Here is a 12,372-nt window from a genome sequence, read left to right on the forward strand (position 1 = left end):
GCGGCGCTCACCTCTCCCGAGGGCTCCTCGACCCTGCCTGGGGGCTCCAGCCCCTCCAGGCGTCTGCCCCGCACTGCCGGGGATTGTGTCCCCAGCCATTGTGCCTGTCCTAGAGAGAGCTGTGCGTGGACACTGAGGAGGTGAGACAGGGCCTCTGCGGGCCTGCTCCCCGGCCCCCGCCTCCCCTGCCGCCCCCCTGCACGGACGCAGCAGCCTGAATGGAGGTGACAGGCGGACTGCCGTGGGTAAGCCAGGCAGAGGAGGTAAACGGCCAAAGCGAGGCTCTGGCAGTGGTCAGAAGGAGGGTCGGGGACCCCCACCGCACCCTGCACCAGGACCCGCTGAAGAGACGCTGCTGCCCTAAGCCCGCCGGTACCCGAAGCCCCTGGAGACCAAGTGCCCTCCCAGCCCTCTGCCGGTGAGGGGACGAGGCGGGGCCTCAGAGCTCGGAGCCACACGTGACCAAGCCCCAGAGCCATGGGCGGCCCCGTCCTGCTTCAGGGGTCCGGACCCAAGCTCCTCCCAACGTGTGGAGTGGGTCCCCTCCGGGGGTCATGACCCACCCCCACCCCTGCTCCTGAGTGGAAAGATGCCCTAGTGGTGAGGGAGCAGATGGGCCTTGGGCTGAGGGCACGGGGGCAAGGGGCTGGCATTGACATCCCAGCCTTGCCCAGCTCCAGGGTGTGGGGACAGTCACCGGTGCCCCTGGGGGCTGGCCAGACTCACACTCCCATGCAAAGGCCGTTGGGCTGCCGCCACCTAGTTGGGCTCTGGGGCCCAGCCCCACGCAGACCCTCCTGGAAGCCCAGAAATACATACAGGTCACGCCCCCGGGTGCTGAGCCCCTGGAGGTGCCACCACCTCTCCTCTTCCTCAAACTCAGACTCAAAAGGCCACGCACGGGGGTGACCTCCTCCGTGTCCTCCTCCGTGTCCCGTCACCTGGAGTCCCAGCTTCCTCCCTCCTCTCTGGGCTCCTGTGGGCGGGCGTCCCTGGCTGTCCTCTCTGCACATGGAAAGGAAGGGTCCCAGCACCTGGGACTCTCTGGCCCATCACCTTCCTTCCCTAAGTGATGGCCACAGCCTCCAGCGAGCCCATCCCCTGGGCTGGCGGCTGCATCCCCTCCCAGACTCAGAGGGCTCGGCCGGAGGGTGTAGGGGAGCAAGGAAGTGTCCCTGGGGCCCAGCGGCCAAAGCTTGGGAGCCTGCATCCCACGCCATCTCTGGGTGGCCTGTGCCCTTGACCCCCTCTGATCCTGGCCTGTGACGAGGGACCCGGGCCCAACTGAGCACATCCAGGGGCCCGTGTGCAGAAGGAACAGGCCTCCTGGCCTCTACTCTCCACGGGGCTGCTGGCGTGACGGCCACTCAAGCTGTCTCCCGGCCTAGGGCTGCCTGCACGGTCAGCTGGTCAGCTGGGCCAGGCCAGACGAGCGGAGAGGAGAAGGCTGGCGTGCTGTGCCACCCAGCCCCCAGCCCTACCCTTCGGACTTGACGAGGAGAAGAAGCGAGTCCCCTCAGGTGGCGTCAGGGAAGGTGGCCCTGGGCCAGGACGGAGACGCTCACCCTCCAACCAGCCTCTTTGCCCTGGGCACCCCCAGAACCGCAGGGTCCTGCTCGTGATGCCTGTCACAGGTGACCAGAGCCCCGGGGGACCCGTGCCGACATCTGAGCCGCGGCCTGTCACCCTCCTGCACAGATGGGGAAATGGAGGCCAGGTTCATGGGGCCTGGGGGTGTTGGACTCTGCATCCAGGGCCCTCCTCTGAGCGCCCCACTTGAGATGTAATACTAAGAGCCCCTAGAGGATACTTCTCCCTTCCCCCCAAACTGAGTGGAGAGTACCCTGGAGCCTGAGCCTCCGCCCACAGGGATGGTGAAGGAGACCCTCACGGGCCTTCCTTAGCCATCTCTGGGTGAAGGTACCCTCCCCGCAAACAAAGGCAAGACTCCGCCAGAGAGATCGAGTCTGGTCCTGCCGCCGGCATGTCTGTGTTCACGTCTGGAACAGAACTTGCGGGGCAGATGAATTTCTACCAGGATCTAGCTGAGAAGTGGGAACTGGGACCATTAGATTTCGGCAGCTTGAGGAGCAACATGGAATCGGCGTCCTTGGGGAGGTGGGCTGGAAACAGGTCTGGCCGTGAGGACAGGAGCAGCAGGGGCTTCTATGGGGGGTCCCGGGCACCCGAGGCTGTCTCTGCCCCTGCCCCTCCCCCACCACAGGTCCTCCCAGAGGCAACGCAGGCCCTTTGCAGTACCGGCAGGCAGAGAGCTGGGCCCCTGTCAGCGTGGTGAGGTAGTGTTTCCAGAGAGGGGAACGTGAGTCCACGGTGACCATCCTTTCCTGAGCCTGGAGCCATCAGTGGGCAGGGCAGGAGCTTAGGGAGTGTAGATCCGTTCAGCCTTCTGTTTGGAGGCGAGCTTGGCTGGGGAGCGCTGGTGGGGGAAGGAGACTGGCTCCACGGTGGGTGCCCTGGGCTCCTCCAGCCCTCCTGGGCTCTGTCTCCTGGCCAGGCTGGGCTCCTGCCCCATCTGAGGCTGGGCTGCAGCCCTCCCGGGGCTGGCTCTGTGCCCCACAGCTCCCCTGTCCCAGGGCTCAGCCCCCAGGCCTTGGCTCGGGAGGGCGGCTGTCAGGGGCCAGAGCCCTGCCCTGACGGATGAGTGCTGACGGCGCCTCTCCCTGCGCCCTCCGCCGCTGACACCCCGTCACACCGCCGCGGGGACCCGGGAGACCTGGCCGCCTCCGTGCACCCCCGCAGCAGCCTGCAGGCAACGGGGGCGGGGACGGTGCCGGGTGCCCCTCATTCGGCCGCACACCTGCGCCTCCACCCCCCGCTGGTCCACAGAGCTCCCCGTCCGTCCCTGCCCGCTCGGGCGGTGCCACCGGTGTCACCGGCCACCGTTCCACCCAGGACTCGCCGGCGCGGCGGAGAGGGCTGAGCAAGCGGGTCCTGGCGCGAGGTGAGTGCGGGCGAGGGGGCGGCTGTGGGCGGGGGGCACGGGGGAGACGGCTCCCTGCGCTCGCGAGTCCCCTCCCCCGTGAGCCCGGGTCGGAGGTCGCAGAGCCCCCAGCCCCCGCGCGCTGTGGCGCACGCGCGGCATCCCGCCGCCAACTTCGGTGGGCGCGAGTCGGCGTCGGGGGGACGCGCGCGGTCGGCGGAGGCGCTTCGGGGACTCGCTGCGGAGTGAGTGACCGCAGACCGCTCGGGGGCCGCTCCCAGCGCCGGGCCTCAGTTTCCCTGTGGGAGCCCGTGTCTCTGCCCCGAGGGCCCGAGCCGGTCCCGCGGGCTCCGGGCTCGCGGCTGGCACCCGGCGGGGCTGGGGCGGGAACTTCCCGCCGCGTCTTGGGGCGTCTTGGGGGCCGCGCGCAGACTTCGCCGGGCGCCGCGGGCTCCGATCGGCCAGCGCGCAGGTAGGGCGGGCTCGGGCGGCGGCGCGAAGTTTGGGGGCCGCGCGGAGCCGGGCTGGGCTCGAAGGGCGCGGGGGCGGCGGGACCGCGGGAGTGTCCAGGTGTGGCCTGCGCAGCCCCAACCCCCATGTCCCCCTCACTTCTGCTCAGGGGACCCCTGGGCGCAGCCCTGTTCCTGTAGGAGAGCACCCTCCCTCCACCGGTGCGTGTGCTGGGGAGGGGGAAGGAGTTGGGGTCTCCACCTCAGCCAAGGAGGAGCCTGGTCACCCCCTCTCTACCAAGCCCTGTGGGGCTCTGGCCAAGTCTCTGGGGGGGGGGCAGAGGGGTGGGTGAGCTCCAACCTCCCTGCTGGCCCACGGTGGCTGCAGGCACAGGGCGCCCTCTCTCCTCCCTGGGGTAGGGCCTCCTTCTCCTGCCTGGACACCAGTTCTCTCCTGGGCAGGGAAGGGCTAGTGGGCTCAGGTGTCTGGGCCAGCAGGCTGCCCAAGGACCCTGCACCCAGTCACACGTAGGGACACGTGTGCAAACGAACGTGCTTTTGTGTGTGTGGGGGTGCTTGCTGGTGTCTGGGGGTGTCTTCTGCTTGTGCACAAGCATACTGGGAGGGTGCCAGGCGTCCTCTGTGTCCCCATGGGGTCAGTAGCTGCTAAGACGTTGCCTGAACAAGCCCCCCGCCCCAGCACAACGCACACCCAGGTGACTGATATGAAGAAGGAGCACAGGAAGAGCCCGCCACCTCCTGAGTCCAGGGGCCTGACTGGGAGGTGGGCTGGGTGGTGGCACCAGGCGGCACAGCTGTGTGGCTCCCAGGGCTGGGTGATCGATGGCCCCAGTGCAGCCGTCTGTCTCCCAAGCACACATGCCCATTTGTCATCTGTATCTTGGGGAGGGTTCAGGAGACAGGGATGGGGCCCACCTCTGCTCCCACCACCAAGTCCAAGAGGGTCTGCTGCCCCTCCGGGAACCCCCGAGCCCAGCCCCCTGCTCCCAACCCCCATGCCCTTCTCCAAGCCCCGTCCCCTACAAGACATGGACACCCACAATCCAGTCAGTTCTCGTCTGTCTGCTTTCTCCACCCACCCCCCCGTGCCCAAGTGGTTGCCAGGCTGATCCCCCTTTCAAGGGCTCCTTCAGATGCTCTCTCCACCTCTGGGGGGGGGCACCCGGTGTTCTGGGGCAGCAGACGTGACTGCCCGCTGTGTGCAGAGCCTGAAGGCCAGCAGGGAGGACAGCCTGTGCCCCATGGCTGTGCTGCACCCTACCCCTGCCCTGCTGAAGCCCCTGGCCAGCACTGGGTCCTGGGGAACAGGGCAAGTGTGTGCGTATGCACATCTGCAAGCGCGTCTGTTCCCATGTATGTGCCCAGGTGTGTGTGCACGTTCCTGTGCATGTGTCCATGTGCCTACTCGCCACCCCAGCTGAGCTCTGAGTCCTCTCATGGGCACCGCCACCATGTCCACTCTGAGCAGGGTGTGTGTGTGTGTGTGCGTGTGTGCACGAGTGCCTGGGCTCCGTGCGTTTTGGCAGCTGACTCTCTACCAAGGCGGCCCAGCCATGCAGAGGCTGCCCCTCCAGGTGCCGGGTAAGGGTTCATCTGGAGCCTTGTAACGCTCGTGTGCACACACCCGAAGCCGGTGTGCACACACTCACCATGTGCCCCACGCAGGCGCACACAGGGGCGGTGGATGGCCCAGGTGGCGGCCCAGATGGAGTGTGGAGCGGCTTCCGAGCAAGTGTGCGGGGTGTGGGGAGAGGAGGGTCTTGGCTGAGCCTGGCCGCTGCGGGCTGGGCCGCTGACCTGCCTGAAGCCACCCAGATGGCTAGGCTGAGCAGGTGGCTGTGCCGTGGGGCCATGCCGGGGCGTCCCCGCCCCCTCGCCTGGCCCCACACGAGGCTGACCCCCTCCAGTGCCCACCCAGCAGCCTGCTGGAGCAGGGACACACGCACGTGCACACGCATGCACGCACACACCGTGCTAGTGAGGCTTGGAGCTGGTCTGGTCTCTCCCCGGGCCGTGTTCATCTTAGCTTCCCTGCACAGAGGAGGGCTCTGGGGGGGAGGAAGACTGGGAAGGGCTGGTGGCCCCAGGAACCGGCCTTGCCACACCTGGCCTAGAGTCACTCAGCCGGTTGGCACAGATGGAATCAGCCCAGAAGGGGGCCTGCTGGGGGCTGGCGGGCGGGGGCGGGCGTGAGCACAGATAAAACACAGGATGCCTCCCCGCCCTGGGTTTCGGAGAAGCAGCAGCTTCAGCAGCCATTCCCAGCGCGCGCTGCGACATCCCCCCTGCAGAAGCACTCGCTGTTCCCCCAAGTCACACTGAGCTGGGGTCTTTGGTGCTCATCCGCCGTCGCGGCCCACCCGCGAGCGCGCGCTTAGGAGGAGGTGGGGGAGGGGGCGCCCGGAGCGGCTCGCGGAGGGCGGTGGGGAGCCGGTCGGGGGCGGCCGCTGACCAAGGCCCCCTGTGCGCAGGTGGCCATGGGGCCCGGGCCCGCCCACTAGCGGTGCCATGTCCCGCGAGGCGGGCTCCTGCCGCCTGGGCGCCGGGGCGCGGGCGCGGGCGCGGAAGCCCAAGAAGCCGCACTACATCCCGCGGCCGTGGGGCAAACCCTACAACTACAAGTGCTTCCAGTGCCCGTTCACCTGCCTGGAGAAGTCGCACCTGTACAACCACATGAAGTACAGCCTCTGCAAGGACTCCCTCTCGCTCCTGCTCGACTCCCCAGACTGGGCCTGCCGCCGCGCCCCCGCCGGGCCCCGGCCCCGCGCGCCCAGCCCCGAGGGCCCTGCGGGCCCCGCACATCCAGGCCGCCAGCCCCAGCCCCGGGGACCCCGGCTCCCGGACACGCCCCCCACGCCCGACCCGGCCCCTCAGGGCCTCTCCCTGCAACGCCGCGTGGGGGGCCCAAAGCTGGGGCCTGACGGGTCCCCGGGGGCCCCCTCCCCGGGGGCCCGGGATGCCCAGAAGGGCGTGGGCCCTGGGGGACTTCTGGTCGAGGCGTGGAAGCCTGGGCCGGGTGGGGGCCGAAGGGGCATAGCCGTGGTGGACGGGGCTGCAGCTGGCCCTGAGAGCGGGGGCATCCCCTGCTATCCCCCGCCCACCCCCAGCGAATTCCCTGAGGCCCAGAGCCTCCATCTGTCCCTGCTAGGTGTCAACTGTCCTCTGGGCCCTGGTCTCTTCTCCTACCTGGGACCCTCCCTGGCCGCTGCAGCCCACATGCCCTTTCTGGCCTCTGCCAGCCCCCTGTTGCCCCCCACCTCTGCTTTCCCCTCCCCACAGACCCCTGAGCGCCCTGCCCTGGTCCCCCGCTTGTACTACCCCCTGCTGCTGGAGCATACGCTGGGGCTGCAGGCCAGCAAGTCTGCCCCTGCCAAGCCCTTAGCGGCCCCAAAGGGGCCCCCTGGGACCCTGGCCCCAGGGCTTCTGAAGGTCCCAGTACCCGGGCTGGGCAGGCCCTGGCCCGGTGGAGCCCCCAGGGACTCGGGGCAGGAGGCAGAGCTGGACCAGGCTGCCCAGAGTGACCCCAAGAGGAAGCTGCCCCTGGGAAGCAGGTTGGAGCCCCTGAAGGGCCCCTCCGGCACAGTGAAAGTCAGCGCCCAGAGCAGGTAGGTGTCTGGGCCCCTGGCCACGGGGGTGGGGAGGGGAGGGAGGCGAGCTGGCCTGGGGGGCTGGGCCCCATTCTTCAGTCCACAGGGGGGAACCAAGTCCAGGGAGCCATACTCTACCGTTCTGGGATCCCCAGGCCCTCGGGCAGGCAGCAAAGAGGTTCCCGGTGGAGGGGGGCAGGGATGGGGGGCACGGGTACAGCCTCTTGACTGGCTTCTACCCCCTAGCCTTCGGACGGGCCCCTCCATGATGCTCTGGCCTGAGGACAAGGAGCCAGGCAACACCGAGACCCTGAGCCCTGCGGCTCCCCTGCACCAGCAGCCCCTGGGCCTGGTGCCAGGCGGCCCCGGGCACGTGGGTGAGGACCTGACCCGGGCCCTCGGGGACTACGCCAGGGTGGAGCAGCGCCTGGGGCAGCTGGTGCCTGCGGGGAGCCTGGCCCCGCGGCCTCTGCGGGAGCAGCTGGGCAAGATTCGCCAGGAGCTGCTCACCATCCACCAGGCCTTGGAACGGGCTGTGCGGCCCCCAGACGCCCCCCTCGACCTCTCTGTGAAGCGGGCGCACAGCAAGGGGCCCAAGGGGCCTGTGGGGGCCTGGCCACAGCTGGAGCTGGGCCCCACGCTGGCCCGGGGGACTCCTGAGCCCCCGCGCATGCTGGGCCCCACAATAGCTGAGCCTTTCTCTAGCCACACCACCAAATGCGAGGCTGACTCCAGCGTCCCACCCCCAGGCCTGCCCCTTCAGGCCCCAGAGGACCCTGTCGTTCCTGGCAGCAGCTGGGGGGCCCGTGGCGGCCCTGGGGGCTCCTGGCCCCCCGAGGCTATCCCCAGCCTCCAGAGCCCCCCTGGTGCGGAGGTGTGACCACAGCGTCTGCTGCTTCCTCTGTTTTTAACAGACAGGGCCCCTCCACCCCGTGTCTGACGCCCGGCCCCCCACCTGCCCTAGCCGCAGGGGCGTGGCCCAGAGCCTGTCCAGCATGCCCATGGACTGACATCTGGGCTGCGGCCGTGGCCTGTCTTTGGGGGCCCAAGGGACAGCAGAGAGTCATAGCTCCTTATCGATCACTGTTGTGAGTGTTTGAATAGAAACCATCTTCACATACCCAGTCTGGGTCTCCTTCTTCTCCTGCCGTTCCGGCATCAGCCCCGGGACGGTCCCCGCCAAGGAAGTATCCCCGGTCTCAGCATCTGAGTAGGCAGCATCCCGGCCCAGCCTGCTGGGCATCCACCACTGGACCCCCCTGGATAGGGGAATAGAATGGGGGGGCCTTTCCTCAAGGGGGTTGAGCCGGGAGAGGTGGGGGGTGGGCAGGTGTGTCTGGTCTGGGAGCTGGTCCAGCCTGTGTGTGGGCACCTTGCTGGGGGACTCGGACCCCTGGGCCTGCCTCCAGCCCGCGGGTCTGGCCAGGGCAGCTCGGATGTCAGAGCCTGGCTGCAGGCTGCTCCCTCTGCGGTTAAGCGGTGCCCCCACATTCTGTGGCCCAGGGCTGTTTGCCCGGCGTGGACTTAGCTGGGCCCCAGCCAGCCCCTGCAGCCACGATAGGCATCGGGCAGCCTTCACAGCTCACTGCCTCCCTCCCTGCTAGGCCACCCTGGGCTCTTCCCACAGGCGGGGGCAGCCAGGGAGGGGAGCCTGGGGGACCCTTGTACCTAGCTAATCGCTCCTGTCCCCGGGAGCTGGCCATACCTCTGTACGCACCCGGGAATGGCCCCAGGGAGGGCAGTTCCTGCCTGTGCCTGGCTCCCCAAGCTGGACCAGCCGGGCTGGGGCCAGTCGGAGCAGGACCGAAGGCTGCCCCATTAATTGTGCTAGGTAGCAGATAGCATCGGCCACCCACCCCACCATGGGGCATTGAGAGGCCAAGTCCAGAGCTGGGGTGTGGGCCGGCCCGGTGAGAAGTGCTCTGGGTCACCGACGGGGGCTGACCCCTCCCTTCCTGGAGATTGCCGGAGAGTCCAAGGGAGACCCACTCCGCCTTGGCCCTCCACTGACACCCCCTGTGTCTCTGCTCCCAGATTTCTCACCACCTGCCAGGCAGACGTGAGCCTGAGGGCATCAACCCAGTTTCACAGGTGTAGAAGCAGGACCCAACCCTCCCCGTTTGGGGGGGGGCCAGGATGAAACCCTGGAGACTCCCCACCCCAGACCCTGGTGAGTGACCCAGCCCACGTGCAAGGGATACAGCCCCTTTCCCCACTTTCCAGAGGGCCTGACCCTGCAGTCCTACTGGGGGAGTGTGGGTGAGGCTGCCTCACACGAATGTTTGCTCGGGGCCTCTGAGGGATGCTAGCCCCAGGCAGGAGCACCCCCCGCCACCTCTCTGAGCGGGAGCACATAGAGAGGCCTCGGAAAGCCCCGCAGCCTCACCCTGCAGGGGTTGGAAGTCTCCAGGGGCCTTGTTGGGGTGATGGCCAGAGCCTTGGGCTGCCTCTGAGAAGCGTTACTTTTCTTGCCTGAAGGAAGGTAGGGTTCTCTGGGCAGAGGAGTTTGAGAAACACTGCCCCTCTGTCACCGTTCCCTGACCCCCAGCCTCTCCCCACACCCCCCCACACACCTTGAGACCTCCCAATCCCCAGGGGCTCATGGAGGTCTCAGAACAAAACCTGCAGCGGCCTTCACAGGTCCCATGACCCCCAGAATTGTGTTCCAGGGCCACATCTGGAAAAAGGAGACCTGGACCCATGGCTGGTTGCTGGGCTTATAGATGGGGCCAGCAGCACTCAGGACCTGGTGGGACTAGGTTTGAAGCCCGCCCCCCAACCCCCGTGCCTCAGTTTCCTCAAGTGTGAAACGGGAGTACACCAGCACTCCCAGAAGAGCGGGGGAACAGGGGTCACTTCTGCTTGGCCCATAGTGGCACCATTTCTCTCGCAGCCCTGCACTGGGCCCAGCCTCAGGACCTCGGCTCAGAGCAGCTTAGACTGTGACCCCCTAGCCACACGCCTGTCTGTCTTCTGGTCTCCTGAGCCTCCCCAACCCGCTGGCAGGCTGCCCCTCACGGCCTGCTCTGTGAGATGGACCCACCCAGAAACCCTGTTCGCTCCTGCCGGCCCTCACTGCTTGGGCAGATCCTGGTGCCTTCAGGGGCTGCAGGAGGACTCCGGGATCTGCCTTGCTCCCTGGACAGCCTGCCTTTTTTTTTTTTTTTAAGATTTTATTTATTTATTTGAGAGACAGAGAATACAAGTAGGCAGAGAGGCAGGAGATAGAGGGAAGCAGGCTCCCCGCTGAGCAGAGAGCCCGATGCGGGGCTCAATCCCAGGACCCTGGGATCATGACCTGAGCCGAAGGCAGAGGCTTTAACCCACTGAGCCACCCAGGTGCCCGACGGCCTGCTTTTCATGATGGCTGGGGGTGCGCCTGTGCCCTGCGTCTGCATGATGGACCTCGAAGGACAGTCCATCTGCCACCTGCCAGGGGCCAGACCCTTCGTGCCGCAGGATGTGGTTATGATAGCCCTGGGCTCATGGTGGTCAGCAACCTTGTCCGTGGGACTGTCCACGCACTTCAGCACACTGCCCAAGCCCCCCAGGGCCACTGGGTCGTGGTGGGCGCCTTCCCAGCCCCCAGGGGGCTGGCTGCGGAGGCTGCCGGCCACCTTCTGGTGAAAGACTCCGTGCCTGGGGCCGTGCACTGTGTCCCGCTGAGCCCTGCCTTGCAGCCACGGGCCCCAGTCTCCACGCTGAGGCTGGAGGGTCCCCACTGGGTGGGCTCGGGGCCCGATAGGGGCCGCACCGTGAGCAAGGAGTTCAGGGATGTGCGGCTGGTGGGCAGTGCCCGCCAGCCCCTGGGCTCCCTGGGGGCTCTGACAGGGCATGCCTTTGGCAACCCTGGAGGTGTGTGCACTGATGTGGATGGCAGTGTGACCCTGTTCCCTAAGGTCCGTGCCCATCTGCCTGGTGTCTGAGGGACTGAGGCACTGTGGTTTGTACACCCCAGGGCCAGCTCGTGGCGGCAGGTGTGGGGGATGGCGCCATCAAGGTGTACCAGTACTGCTCAAGGCTGGCCTGACCTGTGGGCTCCCATCTGAGCCTGGTGCACCCCCCAGGGCCCCAGGGCCACTGTGGGAGAGACACTGGGGGTTGGCTGCGCCCCCAGGACTGCTGACCACCCCTCCCTGAACTGGAGTTCCTGCTGCCCCAGGTCCCAGCTGCCTTCTGCCTTCATCCTGGAGTTGGCTCAGACTTCATTGGCAGCCACCAACGAGCTGCCTCCCAGCCTCCAAAGCTGGGCCCTCTGCACACCCCAGGTTAGGGTGCCTGAGCACTCACGGCCCCCATGTCCACTCAGGCCATGGCCCTGCTGGTCCAGGGCCCAGAAGGCCCGAGCTTTGGGCCCAGCCGCTGAAGCCTGCAGACCTTGCGCTGGGCCGGCTGCCAGCATTCCCCCAGGCAGCCAGTCTGGCCAGGTGCCCCGGTCCCAGCGTCCTAATCAGGCAGAAGCAGGCAGGGCGGGGGTAGCTGGGCTGGGCTGGGCAGGGCAGGGCAGGGGAGCGGCCCATCACTGTCCCCCATCTTCAGAGGCACCCCAGGTGCCAAGCCTCTTGCAGCTTCTCTGGGCCTACCTGAGGTAAGGCAATGCAGAAGAGGGGCAGCCCCAGAGGCACCCTGGGGTGGCACATGGCTGGGCTGGGAGCCTCCACACCCCTGGTCCACTTTTCGAGGGTGAGACCCTCTCTCAGGCTGAACCTGCGTTTTCTCCTCTGCAAACCAGGAGCAAAGGGCTCCCAGCTCATGGGTGGAGCATGCTGGGAAGGTTCCAGGTGGTGGTTAAGCCAGGAGAGCCTCCCTTTGAGGAAGGACTCCTGTTACTTAGGATCCATGGGCAAACGGGGCCCCAAAGTGTGGGGACGTGAGGGTGGGACTCTGCGTTTGGGGCCCAGACAGGATCCTAGTTCCAGTGCGAGGTCTCAGTGGGAAGGGGACAATGCCTGGTCCGACCTGTCACCAGGACATTGCCTCTGACAAGGTCCCCTGCATATGAACCAGCCCCTGTGGGTGGCGGTATCTCAGTGGTCAGTGTAAGGAGGCACGAACACTGCGCGCTTGATGAGTGCTGTTTGTTGCTCCTGGTCACCGGGATATTGTTTCCTGGAGCAGGAGGGGCTAGGGACCCCTCTGACGACCAAACCAGATGACTGCAGCCTCTGGGCTGACCCACGGGGATCCAGCCTTCCTAGCCCACTGGGCCCTGAGGGGACCTGGGGGCATCCCTTTGCAGAGACCGTTGTTGGAGGTGGCCGGTCTGGAGCTGGGGAGGCAGCTCCTCTGGAACCCTACACAGGGCTTGGGGGTCCTTTCATCCTGGGAGGGTGGTGGCAAGGTGAGGTCAGGGACCCTCAAAGCCAGGTCCACC

General features: G+C 67.1%; 1 protein-coding gene across 1 annotated transcript; it reads left to right on the forward strand.

Annotated features, from left to right (window-relative positions):
* Positions 1–5,886: 5,886 nt before the first annotated feature.
* Positions 5,887–7,953, forward strand: PRR35 (proline rich 35). Its single transcript, XM_032846016.1, has 2 exons — positions 5,887–7,016; positions 7,245–7,953. The coding sequence occupies exons 1-2, from the start codon at positions 5,920–5,922 to the stop codon at positions 7,876–7,878; spliced, it is 1,731 nt and encodes a 576-aa protein (XP_032701907.1). The 5' UTR covers positions 5,887–5,919; the 3' UTR covers positions 7,879–7,953.
* The last annotated feature ends 4,419 nt before the right edge of the window (positions 7,954–12,372 follow it).

Source organism: Lontra canadensis, unplaced genomic scaffold, assembly GCF_010015895.1.
Source record: "Lontra canadensis isolate GAN:19392208 unplaced genomic scaffold, GSC_riverotter_1.0 scaffold171, whole genome shotgun sequence".
NCBI lineage: Eukaryota > Metazoa > Chordata > Mammalia > Carnivora > Mustelidae > Lontra > Lontra canadensis.

Excerpts from the sequence above, each read along its gene's own strand:
- PRR35 (XM_032846016.1), top strand. The coding sequence starts at position 5,920 with ATGTCCCGCGAGGCGGGCTCCTGCCGCCTGGGCGCCGGGGCGCGGGCG. Across the intron at positions 7,017-7,244 it reads AAAGTCAGCGCCCAGAGCAG|CCTTCGGACGGGCCCCTCCA; the intron begins GTAGGTGTCTGG and ends TCTACCCCCTAG.